The sequence below is a fragment of the Nothobranchius furzeri genome, chromosome 7 (assembly GCF_043380555.1).
Source record: "Nothobranchius furzeri strain GRZ-AD chromosome 7, NfurGRZ-RIMD1, whole genome shotgun sequence".
In the NCBI taxonomy this organism is placed as follows: Eukaryota; Metazoa; Chordata; class Actinopteri; order Cyprinodontiformes; family Nothobranchiidae; genus Nothobranchius; species Nothobranchius furzeri.
In genome coordinates, this window is record NC_091747.1 from 40,712,847 (window position 1) to 40,729,318 (window position 16,472).

Genomic DNA, 16,472 nt, shown 5'->3' on the forward strand with positions numbered 1-16,472 from the left:
CAGTAATAGTCATGTGGATCGTTTCGTCGGCCAGGGCTTCGAGATATGTTCCGATTCGCCGATGATTCTAACCTTACATCCCGTTCCACATTTTGTGAACTTGACAAAACAGCCCAAAGGCAGTGCAGACTGATATTAGTTAAATGAAGTGAACCACGTCTCTCAAATTTTGCATTTAGGAAGGGAATTGTCTTTAGAAGATGTTAAAACTTTTATTTAGCTTACTCACCTCAGACTGGAGCCCGTCATGGTGGGGGAGCAGAGTTGGTGGGCTGCATCTATATCGTGGAAGAGCCACGGTGGGCACGGCCTCCCTCTTCAAATGGAGACGTGCAGAATAACCCAGTTCAAACTCCATCATGTTGGCGAAGGAATTGCGGGTAAAATGCTGGTTGCAAACTACAGCACCAGGCGGGAGCTGACTGTTTTCCAGTACACTGGTTGCACGCAAGCACTGGCACCTAATTTCTAAGTCCAGTGGAAAGGAGTGCAACCCCACAGAGCCACCGCAGCCCACTACACTACACCTTCTCACCATACTAACACGATATGGAACACTAAACCCAAACTACTTTCCTAATAACACTAACAGCTAAACAGTAACTAAACTACAATATCCAACAGCCAAGCTAACACTAAATAAGTATGTATAACACTAAAAGCTATGCTAAAGATTAGGATATGCTAATGTTATGCGCTAATGCTGAACTACCGCTAACAGTCCCACACTCGCTTGCAAATCCAACTCCCAACTCGCCACAAGGCGTGGCCGAGACTCTCGATGATTTATAACTTTGACACAGAGCTGCTACGTAGTACTCTACTGGTTTATGTAGTTTCGTTCTCTTTAGCCACTGGCTAAAGTGTATTCAAAATGACTCAATGTCTATGTTTTAAGCTGAAGGTGGTGCTATACTGTGGTATTTACACAGAATATTTAATTTTTAAAGAAAAAGCAACAAAATGCTACAATAATGAATACACATATTTAAGACACTATTAGACACTCATTTATACAGTTCATCAGCAAAAAAAAAAGAAGTTAATTTAGACGTTACTTGCTCTTTAATGAAGTTTAGGTATAGGCAAAACTGTAATTTGTGACACAAGACATGTAACTTTTTAGATGTATTACCTGAATACGAATGCTGTGTTCCTAGATAGTTTGCAGAAAAGCAGAATATATGTAACGTCACGAATGGCCTGATTTTGAGATCTCACAGGTCAAATGCACAGCCAGGTCAACTTACCCTGGCTATGCACATCCTACACATCCTACAATCTTTTCCCCTCACAGGAGACTCAAAGTCTGCATGTAGTCCCTTTAATCAGAGCCTACTTCCTCACATCAGCTGGATTGCAGAGATAATAAATGATAAACAATAAACATTTTCTCCTTCAAGGTCCGTCACAGAGGAACTATTTAAAATAAATTCCTTTATTTCCAGATGAAGAAGAAAAGAAGATTTTATAGATTTCATACATTTTATTTTAAGATTTTATTTTAAAAATAATAATTGAATGATCTTTGTTATTGCTAATTATAAATAATGAAATGTTTCATGAATCTGTGCTCAATGATTGTTTTAGTATGTTTACTTGATGAGGTCACAACATTTGCACTCACAAGTAAAGTTAAGTTAACGCATGACACATTAGTTAACCGTTTGCCTAGATTCGGAGTCTCCATCACAGAGGGTGTGTCTCTGCGATGCTTGGTAACTTCTCTCAAACTTGTCAGCCCGTGATTGGCTGGCCAAACCATAATAACAATTCTTTAAAACCAGATGGCTTTGGGTGATTAGTCAGTTCTAGAGCGAGCTTCAGACCAGCCGACCTCTTTAATCAGTAAGGATTTTGACACGTTGTCAAAACCTTTAACCTTTTTCGCACCTGCGAAGCTGAACAACAGGATAGTTTCCTGCAGAACAAAGCTGACTCAAAACTCCTTCAGAGTTATTTTTAAGACGCTTGGTTTCATCCATCTGTCGTGACCTGAGAGACATCTCCGGACTGAAAGAACTGGCACCTCGGTCCTCTACAGCCCTCCGGTGCCAGCTGTCATCCGACCACTCACTTTCGGATCCACCAAGAGAGTCTCTTAATCCGGGTAAAGTAGACACAGAGATAGCGTCTCAATGTGGTTCTGATAATAACACCTTAATAGTTTATTTGCAAACCAACTTCTTTCCATCCAGAACTCAGCTCTGAGGACGGATATTCTGAATACAATATTCACACATAGGCTCCAGACACCATCTTAGTTCACATCCACTCCCAGTAAATAATAGTATAAACCATTTGTCAAGTCTCAAGTGTTTGTAAGCACTGGCACCTAAATCAAGTTTATATATATATATATATATATATATATATATATATATATATATATATATATATATATATATATATATATATATATATATATATATATATATATATATATATATAATAAAGAATTAATTGAGTACACAAATGTTTCAGAAATTCAAAATATTTTCTCAAAAGCTTTTTGGCTTCACTAGTTCTTGTATTGTGTCCCAGTCACCTATGAGGGAATCTTCACAGCTCACTTCACATTTCATCTGAGTCAGAAACATAACACAGATTCTTAATCTTGCTCTGTCAGCTGTAGTAACTGAAGCATATGGACAGGAAATCATTGACATCAAAACAGCTCTGGCAAAGGTCAGTCAAATCAAGAAAATAAAATGTGTCACCCAGAAGAAAAGCAGAGACTCTGTCACACATGGAGTCTATAGGATTAAATAAGCCAGCCCTGCACATGATGTAGAGTAATGGTTGACTCTGTGTGTGTGTGTGTGTGTGTGTGTGTGTGTGTGTGTGTGTGTGTGTGTGTGTGTGTGTGTGTGTGTGTGTGTGTGTGTGTGTGTGTGTTTATTATCTAATAAAGAAGAGGGATTAGGTTAGTTCTATTACACAATGAAATAATACAAATAAATTATAATTACTGATACATTTCATTAAATATCTTTGGAAACAGATTTAATTAAACCATTTACCATTAAAATAAATTGACAAAAATTTAACACCACATTTAAAGAGCAGAGAATATCAAATTTACAGCTCAAAAGAAAAACATTTTGGCATTTCCTTTCAATCATCAACCAAATAATCCATTTTTTTTTAAATATAGGAATGTTCTGTAATCTGTAGAAAATCATGGCTGGTATATTTGCTGTTGATGTTGGAGACCGAGTAGCCACTGAGTCTTTTCAGGAAGTGGGTTCATTAGTGAATCAATTCATTATATGTGATTTACCAGAGGCCACTACTGTATCCATGGAGTTCTTTTGCATGTTTGCACTCGTCACTCACTTCAAAAAGCATAGAATAACATAAAACTGTACATTTCCATTGGTTTTCTGTTCCTGTCCAACACAGAGTAGCAACATTTTTACCTAATTTTGCTGACAGTTTTGGTCCCTTCGTCAGAGCTATGGTGACGTCACTTCCATTGCCTTTTTTCTGCAGGTAGTAGAGCACGATGTCGCCCTTTACTGCCTGCGCCTTTCTTGTCGATCACCACATGCCATAAATGATCCAGTGTGGAAACTCCTTCATTCCTATTCATGGTCCATTTCTCTGATCCACCTACAGCTCCTCCCTGCTAATGGACCAGCTTGGTCGGCCGGTTCTCCTCGAGCCGGCTCCTTGTCCCCAAGGTTAGTTATATAAAAAAAGCACATAAGTCATTAGATGACCATAACTTGTTTGTTTCTGGACATGTGGGGCAGATATTTAAGTTTTTTTTTTCTGTCGTGAGACTTTGTCTGCCACAATGTGGGTGGTGTATCCACTAGAATTGGCCGTTAACTAGGGGTTGTATCAATTCAATTCAATTCAGTTCAATTCAAGTTTATTTGTATCGCGCCAAATCACGACTAGTCGACTTCACTGCTCTGTAGTGACTTTTTATGCCTTTCATAGACTAGTCGCTGTCACGTGATAATGACTGACAAGATGCAGTCCTCGGAAAAGACAGCAGGTGACGAGCCCCTGCGTGTTGGGAGGCGACGTGCTGTGCCAAAGTTTCGGTATCTGACACCAGCGGTAAAACGGACATTTGACCGACATGTGACCTTTACCCTCTTGAAATCTAACATTGCCCTCACCCCCGTCCTAACATTAACCAGCTTGCACATGCAAAGCTCTGATCGCTGACACGCTCCAGACATCTGCGTCCTGAGCACGGCCACAGTAACATTACCAAATTAGGTGTCGCCACCTCAAAAACAAATGTAACATGCAATCGTTCATGTCGGCTCATTTCCTTTTATGTTTTCTGTCTTTTCTTTGTGCCTGATGCGTTTCGCTGCTGTGGAGTGGAGCGCATCACCTGTTCTGTCCTCCGGTGATTTCACCCCACCAGTGCAGCCGGCACGCAGCGTGCATTTCGCGGTTTTTGTGGTCGGTAGATCATTTAGAACTGCAGTTAAAAGATAACTCATAAGGTGAATACATATGAAGCCAGGTAGCAGTTTTCTTTAGGATTGAGAGGAGATGCAGGAAGATAATAAAAAGACAGGACAAAAAAATAGCCAAGTAAAAACAAGTTAGTTTTTGTACTTGGTGGTTGCAACAAACAGACACCATTGAAGGTAATCAGAAGTGAGGAACAGAAAATGAAATAATTATTTTAATGTTTAAAGCAGCAGGAACTCTGAGAGGCTGCAGGCGCATCAGTGGGTTTGCGGCCACTGCGCGGGGGTGGGGGGCTGAAGCAAGATGCAGAAATTACCGTTGTTAAAAGAGATGTGCTTAACTTAGAAAATGTGGGCGCAAATTTAATCGTCAAAAGCTCCAGCGAACCAACCTCCCCCTCCATGCGGAAAAAAAAATGCTTGGTCACCCATCGTCAGTTTTAGCCGCTTCAGCTGTATGACGTCATAAACGAAGTCAAATTGATTTTCATGACTTGACAGTCGACTTTAAAAAACATTAAGTCATGCAGCCCCTACCGTTAACCTTTGCCTTCAGCATATTTTCATCAGCTGGAAACCTGTAAATTTTACTTCATTGCCCTTCGTTCGTCTACTTGTGCAGCTTACAGCTCTACATGTGTTAGCCATGCTGTTTTTATTTCACCACTATTTAGCTCTCTTTATTGACAACTAACAGATAAACACCACTGTGCTCAACAGCAAGGTGCCGGCTTCTTGCCCTCCAACCTGGGGGTGGGGGGCAGGCATGTGACATGATGCTTCAATGGGTCTATAAGGTTCTCTAACTCTGTTATAAAATAGTGCAACTCACCTCATTGAACTTGATTAAAAACATGGCAACACCGATTGTCATGTTGTGTGGTAATAGTCTAACCCACGGCATACAGAATCAGTCCACGAACATGGGTAAGAGTTCAAAACGATAATTTATTAAAGGGAGAACTAAAGGAGCAGCGCAAAATTCAAGCTGACTTCTTCGGACAGGATTCTAGTGAGGAGATCTGGAGACAGAGGGTGTTTATATTATATTATATTCATAATAATCAAGCTAATAACCAGAATGGGAGCCTTTATTGTAGTTTACGATCATCACATCAATAGTAAACAAATGCTGAGTTCGGGAATGTCCGACTTCCTGACATGTATTTGCAAACACTATCTACTGTTTTAAGCCTCTTAGATATTTTGTGTCACAAATTTATATCCCACGTTCGATTTTCTGAGCTATAGTTTTGTTTTTAGGGGCGGTGAAGTGATGTGGTGGTTGAACTGCTTCCTCATTTTATGCGAGCACATTGAAGAGATGGGAGACTACAGGTTATTTGGTCACTCTAAAGCTGGGCGGACACTGTGCGACTTTTTCACTCGTAGCACTCAGCTTCAGCTCAAACTGTACGACTTCCTCGCAGGGCAGATCTCACGAGTCATGTGCTCACACTGTACGTCTGGTAGCAACACGTCGGACCTAAAAATATGCTAAAAATAGCAGTTTTTACACAACACGTCAGACTGTTTTGTCTTGTTTTGCCTGTTGTCCTTCGGGAGTGCTGCAGGAGGACACACAGGGATTTATGGGGGTTGGATGAGGAAAACGAAATAAAGAAAGTAAATCTGTGTTTTAATTTGACATGAACACGACAAACACGCTTTCTTGACAATCTTTGTGAGTAAAAACAAAACGTGTAGAAATAAAAACGAACAACGTGTGTAATTAGGGACATATCGGGTGAGCGGTGTTGCATGATTGCGCATGCACCGTGAGCGGTTCTGATACTTTTTGGGTCGCAACCGCTTGCTGCACCGCTTCAGCCCTTACGAGGAACGAGCATAATATCAAACACGCCAGAAGTCCGTGCGACCTCACGATTGCTGATCGGTAGCTGGTCACGTGGTGTTAATCGCCTCTCGTAACCCCCTGTACACTACACGACGCTCAGCACAAAACTCGCCCTGATCTTGTGGATTCTCGCACGACTGGAAAATCGGCTCAAAAAAGTGAAAAAGTTGCACAGTGTACGCCCGGCTTAAGAAGTGTGTGTTTGTCTTAAGAATTGTGTTTCTCTTTGCTGCCACTGTGATAGGCAGGCAATCTGTTAGGGCACATATGTCAGAGTCAAGGCCCGTGGAGCATTTTTATGTGGCCCACGAGATAAATATCAAAAATATGTTAAAACTGGCCCGCTGGCTGATTTTACCGCAAAGACTTCAACTCCCATGATGCGTTGCGGCGTCAGTGCAGAGGCGACGCACCCCCTCCTTTGTGTTTTTTCCAGCCTGAGGCAGTCAGGGGTAGTTGGGTGTCTGCAGCTCCGCTGTCTCGGACAAACTACACTCCTCTCACTCAGCGCCGAGTTCACTCAGCTGTTTTCTGACGTTGAAGCCCAGAAACGGAGATTCTAGCCGCTCAGTAATGTGTTCACGGCTGAAAGAGAAAGTTTTCCAACTAACGTCCAGACAGAGCTGATATAACTCCAGCGAACAGCGACACGCTCAAACCAGCACGGCTCTGTGGTTGTGTTTCCTCCTCGACACACAACAACGTGGTCAAGTTACTCAGACATGTTCATCAGCACAAACCTATGTGAGAACCTGTTGTCATCTAATGTTGTCATTATTATGATGAAGATGAACAAAACAACAGAGTCTCCTCCTCAGCTCAGATCAGCCCCATGACACAGGTATCTGGCTGGAACAGGTGAGCATCACAGTAAACCAGTGGAACAAACTGAGCTTTAAATATGTTGGTTTTATGCTCTTTTTCTGCTCCAAAACATGAAAGTTAACAGGTGAGATGTTGCATTTTCATTTAAGTTAAAATGATATTTTATGTTGTTGTTGGCACGTGAGAAAAGATTTAACCTACAGTAAAAAAGGAAGTGGAAAGGCTGCAGATAGATGAATAGAATAGAAAATCCCTTTATTGTTCCTCAGTGGGGAAAGCTAGACGTCACAGCAGCGATGACACTTATTACAGGAGAAAAAAAGGAGAATAAAAATAAGAAAAATGAATAAACAAGAAAACATAAATCCTGAATAGATTTTAAAAATGCTGAATATACCACAAGTAATGAATACCACTGATGCCTTTTATTTAAAACTGACTTGCTCGTGTGTAATTTGGTTATTCCACATTCAGTGTTAATGCAGAAATATGTTTGTTTCCAAATTTAAAGGTTCGAAATTGCATATATGTTGATAAAGAAAATGTGCAAATTTGCCGTCACTTTTTCAAAAAATATTAAGTTTGGCCCTCGACTCCGTCCCAGAGTTTCATTTCGGCCCCTTGTGTGTTTGACTTCGACACACCTGTGTTAGGGGGTACCTTCTCTACCGCCCAATAACAGCTGGGATAGGTCCTGCCAATTTGAGCGGGAAATAAAATAAATAAATGAAGTATTTTTTTTCTTTTGCTTGCTATAGAGTATGTTTTTTTTTCTCTGTGTGACTGAGATGATCCCACCAGTGGCTCCTCCAAGGGGTTGCCAGGGTCACCCCTAGAAAATTGCTGGCCAAACCAGAGGAGAGCAATGTTCTTTAATGAATCATATTAATGTTCACACAAACTTTTTCATTTATATTAGTTAATCTGGCATAAAGGTTAAACCCAATAATAAATATACATATACAATTAAAAAGTAAATAAATACTCAGATTTAAAACATGTATTTATGTCTCTCCTGCTCACCATTTTAAAAACAAAAGTTGAAATCTATTTTGTTTTTGTGAAGACAGAAATTAATAAAAATTCTACAATAACTGATAATAAAAAGAACTTCTCACTGTTTGAAATGTATTTTTCGGAAAAAAAAATACTGAAATGTTTTGTTGTTTATAGTTTTTTATTTTTACAAAAAAGAATACAGGAGCATGCAATGCATTACCAAAGGCTAAACTCTCCTAGAGTTACCACACGGACCAATCTGGTGTGTCACCCCCAAAATTTGTCTGGCCAAGTCTGGCCACCCCTATGACAATTATCTGGGGGCGCCCCTGGATCCAACATGTAAAAAGGTAATTGTTCTCCAACTGAACAAAAACCCAATCATCATGTGGAATGATCCGAAATATCTGGAGAAGATGTTTCAGAGAAGATGTAGAACAATTTACTAAGTTATGGGTAGCATCATATCCGTCCAGGCCTGTTTATTTTTTTTTCTTTGTTACAGCTGATTAAATTAACAAAAAAGATCCATCCATCCATTTTCGCTGCTTATCTGGGGTCGGGTCACGGGGTCAGTGGCCTAAGCAGGGAGGCCAAGACTTTGTTCTCCCCAGCCACGTGGACCAGCTCTGCTCTTCCAGGAGAATCTCAAAGCATTCCCTGGCCACCAGAGCAACAGTCCCACCAGCATTTCCTGGGTCTTTCTTTAGGTCTCCTCCTGGTTGGACGTGCCTTGAAAACCTCACCAGGGAGGCACCCTAACTGGGTGCTAATAACATTAAAAAAGTATAGATTTATTTTCTTATGTGTTTTCAGCTTTGGTGAACAGACATATTCACATGGACCAGCATGACAGGCAGTTGGAAAAGGTCTGACATCTTCCCTTAACCAACTAGAGGTACAATAGTTCTGAAAAGGGAAATGTCAGCATGAGTTTACATTGATTTACTGCAAAAACAAAGGTTCACCTGGAGTGTGCTGATGTTCCATCTGTAATTTTCCTCCATGTTGTGTCGAAGTAAATCTGAGAAACAGGTTCTGCTTCAAGGGTGGGAAGATGTTTCCTCCCTTGAAGCAGAAAAGTTCATCTGACTTAATGTTTTCCTTGTTCTGCTGCATATAATTCAGATAAAGAGGAAAATGAAGCTCAGACTCTTATTTACAGCTTATTAGCCAGATACGGAGGTGCATTACTTAGCTCCATGCTGTGTAGTCTGGCATCTTCTCTGCATCCAGGGACTTTGCTGTACAATCCTGTCATCTACATCATGCTGGATGTCTTTGCACTTTTCTTCCAGGCGATGTGGCAAATGCCTTACTTGCTCTCTTGGGGTAGAGAATGACCAACTTTAACTAAATTTCTTGTTCAGTGGCCCACAGTAGCTATTCAGGAATGTAGTATAATGTCCCCTCTGGCACACACTACCTTGCCAATTAGAGGACAGAATGGAGGTACTTGTGCAGAGCAACACTCTGTAGAGGGATGATGTCATTGTCCAGGGACGAAGAAGAGAGAAAAGGCACGGTTCGCTACAAGGTACAAGTCCAACGTTTACAGATAAGCTGCACAATCAGACGGTTGCGTTAGGCATACTCAGGTGGAACATGGCAGGTATTTGGAAACAAAAGAAAAAGAAAACTAAGTCTTTTTACATTTCTTTTGTCTTGTATATAGACTTGTATGTAGTATTCATACCCCGTGGCTCCCACACCATAATGCCAGGAGTGATGCTAGCCGAGCTGGTCCTCTGTCTGTGTGGTCTGTGGTAGTGGAGAACTGAAATACATCTTAAAACATGGTAAAAAAATTAATAATAACGCAAGTTATCAGTACAAAGCCTGATACATTTATACATTTATAAATGTCTCTACACCCGTGACTGAATGAGTACGTGGGTTTTGAGGTGGTGACTGCATGAAGGAGTGGAGGAAGATGAGGGACAAATATGTCTGTGTTAAAATGTCTCAGAAATGCATACACATAATATAAATGCAAATACACAATAGTAAATACCATAGTGGACCGGAGTTATGACTGCATCGGTGTTGGGATACCCTCAGAAAGCCCTTGATGACAAAATTAATTTACTGATTTGTAACAAATGGTTACAAAACTTTCACTATTCACGAACAGTGTGTTTTTACACATTTACCTCTTCACTCACTGCCACTGATGAAAGGGAGTCTGATGTGCTTGTCATTTTGCTGAAGTTTACATTCCCCATGGCTTTTTGATCCTAATGGGGATCCACTGGTAAGGTCTTACTCCAACACAAAAATACAGCTTGCGTGCAACAATTTAGGTATCTACTGCCCCCTATCGCGAGGAAAAATACACTCTGTCACTTTAAGCTTCACATTGCAGGCACCACTCCAAATGCAGGTGTTTCTGCTCTTATGTGACTACCTTTGCATGGGGTGGTGAAGCTGTAGTCAGGTTGATCAGCCAGGCTTTGACCAAAAAATACAATGACACAGGATGAAGTAGAGTCAACTTCCTGTTGTTCAGATAGCTGCCACAGGTGTCTTCACAATAAGATGATCCACTCTTGGTGTTGTCTGTCTTGTATAACCTAAACTTTAGAAACGTTTGTGGAAATCAGCTCTGGATCCAACATCTAGCCACTTTGGCATTGTCACTTTCAAGTCAGTCAAGTCACGCCTGAAGACTCACCTTTATCATTTGGCTTTTAGATTGTGATTTTTATCTTTTGCTGTTTTGATCTGCTCTTATTGTCTGTTGAATCTGTTTGTTTAATTGGCCTTTTATGTTTCTGTTTTTCTCAAGCCCCTGGATGTGACTTCATAAAATGCTGTCAAGTACTGGAAATTATTTCAAAGTAATCTGCAAGGCATCCAGTGTGCCGTGATCTTCAACCAGTGATGAGACTGACTGTGGGAGGAGGCAGCTTCCTGTAGATTGAGTCACTTAAATACCAATCACTGATTAAATCAAACTGTAGATATTTAGACCTTACGTCAGTAGGGTTGGATCGTGGCTCATTGGTTGTTGTATATATTAAAAATAATTCCCGTTAATATTTCAAGAGCATTTGTTTGCCTTTGATATCAGCCATGTGCTTTTCCTTCCTCATTCAAGACAAAGGTAGGTTTATTGAGCTCGCATTATAAAACTAACAACTCAGGAGGAAAATGGAGGCTGGTTCCACAGGTGAAAGGCTCCTGGTTGACATCAGCACATCATCAAAGAAAACACGAAGCAGAATTAGAACCACAAACCAACTCTAAGGGTATATGTTAGCGATGCAAGCATCTCAGCTGAGGGTTTTAGATGAAAACACTGTGGGTCCTGACACACTCTGCTGATTCTGAGGTGCAGATGAAAATCGAGAACTGTAATATCAGATAAAAATATTGTTCCAGGTTATTTCTGGCTTTTGAACAATGGCTTTTACTTTATTTCAGGGACATCTGGGAACAGGATGTTAACACCCTCACGCTGCAATCAGAAACTTTGTCTTCTGATTTGATTTCCATGGAGGCCAGATTTATGTTTTTACACTTGATGCAGAATTAAAACAAGACGTATCACTCTGAGTTAAAGAAGTCTAGTGATAAATGATCTATTTCACCTGCTCAGACTTCAGCACTGGAACCACGTGGGCAAATGTGGCCCAAAATCCTTTATCTGTTCACTTAAGGTCTTTAATTTCACAATTCCATTTCAACTGAGGGAGGTTGTGGACAGATCAATGTGTGCAATTAGACACACAGCGCCCAGCAATTAGCAGTTGTGCTAATGCACTCTAATGGATTTTCTGATTTGGTTGGAGGAAAGCAATACTGTACAGCTAAATCTGCCTCCATCTGCCGTCAGACGCTCTCACACAATCCAGTCAGGCAGGTAAAGGAGTGAAACGCACAGAAGCACGATCCCATTCAGAAAAAAAACATATGTGCCTCTGTGTCTCTGTCTGTCATTAGAATAAATATAACACACTTGTGTCTACTAACTCTGCCAGCATGAAATTCCCACAGAATACAAAACACACAATAGGGACAGATACTCCGCAGGAGTGGGAACATTGTTTAACTCATCGCTCTCTGCAGGCAAAGATGTGACAAAACTCATCAATAGAATTTCTTTGGGTTGATCCAGGCGACATCACTAGGGATGCAATAATCTATACAGCACATCTATTGTTTTTAACATCTTTACACACATTTAACCCTTATATTATATTTTGGGGCAGCAGTAGCTCAGGTGGTAGAGCGGGTTGCCTCATGATCGGAGGGTCATGGGTTCGATTCCAGCTCCCGCCAGGGGTATCCTACTGTTGTGTCCTCGGGCAAGACACTTCACCCAACTTGCCTGTGTTAGTGGTGGTCAGAGGGGCCGACGGCGCCAAATGGCAACCTCGCCTCTGTCAGACCTCCCCAGGGCGGCTGTGGCTACAAGTAGCTTACCATCACTAGCAGTGTGTGAATGTGAGAGTGTGTGAAGGCGTCTTTGGCTGACAAGCGCTCCAGTGCTAGGATATCCTGACTATAGCTTGCCTTTTGTTCTGCAGACGGACGCCTCAGGGGAGGGTCTGGGCGCCGTTCTGGCTCAGGTCCAAGGGGGAGTTGAGAGGGTCATTCGCCAGCAGAGGTTTGAGCCCAGCAGAGACAAGGTATCCTGCACACAAACTCGAGTTTCTTGCTCTCAAATGGGCGGTCACAGATAAATTCTACGACCACCTCTATGGGCGTAGGTTCTCGGTACAGACAGACAATAACCCTCTCAAGTATGTTATGTCCTCAGCGAAGCTGGATGCCACAGGCCAGCGGTGGGTGTCGAGGCTGGCTTCTTTCGATTTTGATGTCCGGTATCGGAGGGGACAGAGCAACACAAAAGCTGACGCCCTCTCTCGCATGTCTAACCAGGAGGTCATGCACATCCTGCAGACATTCCCTCAGTGGGTGGGTGTCGACGAACAGGGGCAGGGTGTGACACAGGCTACCCAGGAGACTCAAAGCCCCTCTGGCCATGGCGCGCACCCAGGGGAGGAACTAGAACTCGGGCCCCCTACATCCACTGAGCCTTACAGGGATGTGGGGATGGAATCCCTGCCCACCATGACCAAACAGGAGATTCGTGCAGGGCACAAAAAGACCTTGTTATTGGCCCTGTCTTGCACTATAAGAGTATGAACCAGAGACCACGCCGCAGTGAGCGAAGGAGTGGTGAAGCACACATGCGCCTTCTCTTAAAGGAGTGGAGAAGGTTAGTGGTAAGGGATGGCATCCTGTACCGCTGCGTCCAAGACAGCCAAAGGGGAGTAGTTGAGCAACTGGTGCTACCAGAGGATTTGCGTATATCAGTTAAGACTGCTCTCCACGATGACTCAGGCCATCTTGGTTTTGAGAGGACATTGCACATGATAAGGGAGAGATTTTTTTGGCCACAGATGTTTCAGGAAATCAAGGCTTGGTGCGAGCAATGTGAGAGGTGTTGCCTTAGAAAAACTCCAACTGCAGGGCCCCCCTGGTCAGTATCCACAGCAGTGCCCCCTTGGAGCTAGTTTGTGTGGATTTTTTGTCTCTGGAGAAATCAAAAGGTGGTATCGAAAATGTCCTCGTGGTCACTGACCACTTCTCACGCTATGCGCAAGCATACCCCACTAAAGACCAAAGAGCCAGCACAGTGGCTAAGGTGCTGTATAGAAACTTTTTCTGTCGGTTTGGCTTCCGAGCAAAATTGCACGCAGACCAAGGGCGCAATTTTGAAAGTGCTGTGGTAAAGGAGCTTTGTAAATGCACCGGCATCACTAAAACCCGCACTACGCCTTATCACCCACAGGGCAATGGCACGACCGAACGGTTTAACCGCACCCTCATGAACATGCTGGGGACACTAGAACCTCACCTGAAGCTCCGGTGGCACGAATATGTGGATGCAATGACACACGCCTACAACTGCACCCGCCATGATTCGACAGGGTACACACCATACTACTTGATGTTTGGCAGGCACCCACGTCTCCCTGTCGATTTGGTGTTTGGACTATCAACCACTAATGGGTCGGGGGGATATAGCGAGTATGTCCAGACCCTGCATGACTGCTTGTCACGGGCTTATGCACAGGCTAATCAGGCCTCTCGCCAGGCTAAGGGCCATCAGAAAAGATACTATGACCGACACGCAACCAGTCACAGCTTCAGTCCGGGTGACAGAGTCCTGGTTAAAGTGTGTCATGTGGAGGGGCGAAGCAAACTAGGAGACAAGTGGGAGTCACGTCCATACATTGTGGTGAAGAAACAGCCAGACATGCCGGTGTATGTGGTGCGATCGGAGAATGGTGATACAGAGAGAGTGGTCCACCGCAACCTACTCACACAGTGTATGTTTCTTCCTGTGGAGCAGGTGGGAGAGGAGGCAAGGGAGGAAATGGAGCTTGACGTGGAGGAGGTTCATGGAGGAGAGGTTGAGGACACAGAGGACAGTGGAGAGCAGGCTGGTGAAGAAATCAGACAGGAGGAAGAGTCAGACACAATCAAGGACGGGGAGGCAGATAGCCTGGAAGGGGGTGTGGAGGGAGTTTCACCTGAAGCATCAAATACATCTCTTGCCCCCACAGGACCAGAGGAAAGGGACACAGGGGCAGGACAAGGGAGTGAAGAGGGGAGGGGGAATGAAACTGCCAGGGGCACCCCCTCATCTCCCAGACCAAGTGAACCAAGGAGGAACTTGCCGAGGAGTCGGCATCCCCCAAAGAAACTGACTTATGGGTCAAGAGTTATTGAACCAGGGGAGGATCAGAAGAAGATAGAAAGGGGATGGAAGCTGTGGCAGAGGGCAAAAGCAAAGAGGGCTGCAAGAAACATGTAGGATAATACAGCCAGTGTACCCATACTAATAGGATACACACACAGACATTGTTGCATTATACTGCGCATCCGCCACCACCGCTATTCTTATATACATTTTGAGACTGTTCTGTTTTGTTTTGTTTGATGACCGGGACGCCATCACTTAAAGGAGGGGCGGATGTAAGGCAGTGACTGGAATAAGTCACAAGGTGTCGCTGTTGAGCTGGATATACATTGTAGATTTTAGCAATTTTGACCATTTGTCCTCTGCAGGACACCGTAGTTCAGTTTTATCGTTTGCGCGGGCGCCATTTTGGGTTCAGTATTTACTGTGATTTGTAAAGGTAAGCACTATCCGTGGTGTACTGCAATGGTTTTGTTTAAAATAAGTGTTCCACTGTGTAAAATGGCGGTTTGCTAAGCATATAGTGTGTTTGTTGGGAGGTTCATGTGTTGTCTGATGACAGTATGAGTAGTTTGTGTGCACGTTTCGTTCTGTAATATAAGCGGCAATTTTGGGTTACATCCCCGCTAGTTAGCATAGCCCCCATTCGGGCAAAGTAAGGCATTAGCTGTTCAGTTACGGTTTGCTGATAATCCTGCAAACTGTGTTTTGGGTCATACTCATTTCTGAGACCAAAGAATTGTGTAAAGATGCCTTGACTACATGATTATTTCTTGTTTAATGTGTTTTATTTTATATTTGTTGTTGGCTTACGCTGTGATTTGATAATGATGCAGTGTTTACTGTGATTTGTAAAGGCCAGCAGCGGAGTTGGAGTGGTGTTTGCCCCATCATCTAAATAAAGAAAAAGACGGCGCGGTCCGAGCCACAAATTGAACGCCTGTGTCCGACTGGTCTCTATTGTGCACCCCCATCCAACACAAAATTACACAACGCAGAGTCCGGGGTGTAGGGAGGCCCCTGCACGGGTTGGGTTACATCTATATTTCAAATGTGGTGTACATTTAGCTTGTTAGTTGTTTCTAATCTTATATTAATTAATCGGGGCACCACCAGTTTAGTGGAACTGGACCATTGGATTTAATTTCTATATCGGCTTAAATTATTCAGTCTCATAGTTAACACCACAAGTTAATCTGAAAGCCGAATTCTTATCAGAATGTGTTGCCTATTCTCAAGATCGCTAGACAATGATCAGGCATAGTTTTAAGTTTTGTGGATTTATTACAAACATCAGTTGAGACATGGCAAAAAGTACCAAACACAGCTCATCGTTTCATGCATGGAAATAAGACAAATGTTAACCCGAAGCTTTATGGCAGTGATATGGAATAACTGGTTTGTAATAAAGGTGGAAACTTGGTCAAACACAAGATTATAATAAATTGGAAGTGATTTCTACAGGGTAAACACGTGAATTTTCATGTGTATTTGTGGGAACTGAGGAAGTGTGGCTTGTGTGTGTGTGTGTGTGTGTGTGTGTGTGTGTGTGTGTGTGTGTGTGTGTGTGTGTGTGTGTGTGTGGGTGTGTTTGTAAGTGGACTAGGAGTCAGTGCAGCAGAAAGAA

The 16,472-nt window shown here is 42.7% G+C and overlaps 1 protein-coding gene across 1 annotated transcript; it reads left to right on the forward strand.

The window, feature by feature from the left end:
- Positions 1–7,038: 7,038 nt before the first annotated feature.
- Positions 7,039–13,386, forward strand: LOC139070668 (uncharacterized). Its single transcript, XM_070553337.1, has 2 exons — positions 7,039–7,161; positions 12,660–13,386. Exons 1-2 carry the CDS (start codon positions 7,136–7,138, stop codon positions 13,279–13,281), a joined length of 648 nt encoding a protein of 215 aa, XP_070409438.1. The 5' UTR covers positions 7,039–7,135; the 3' UTR covers positions 13,282–13,386.
- Positions 13,387–16,472: the final 3,086 nt, after the last annotated feature.

Excerpts from the sequence above, each read along its gene's own strand:
- LOC139070668 (XM_070553337.1), top strand. The coding sequence starts at position 7,136 with ATGACACAGGTATCTGGCTGGAACAG. Across the intron at positions 7,162-12,659 it reads CAGGTATCTGGCTGGAACAG|ACGGACGCCTCAGGGGAGGG; the intron begins GTGAGCATCACA and ends TTTGTTCTGCAG.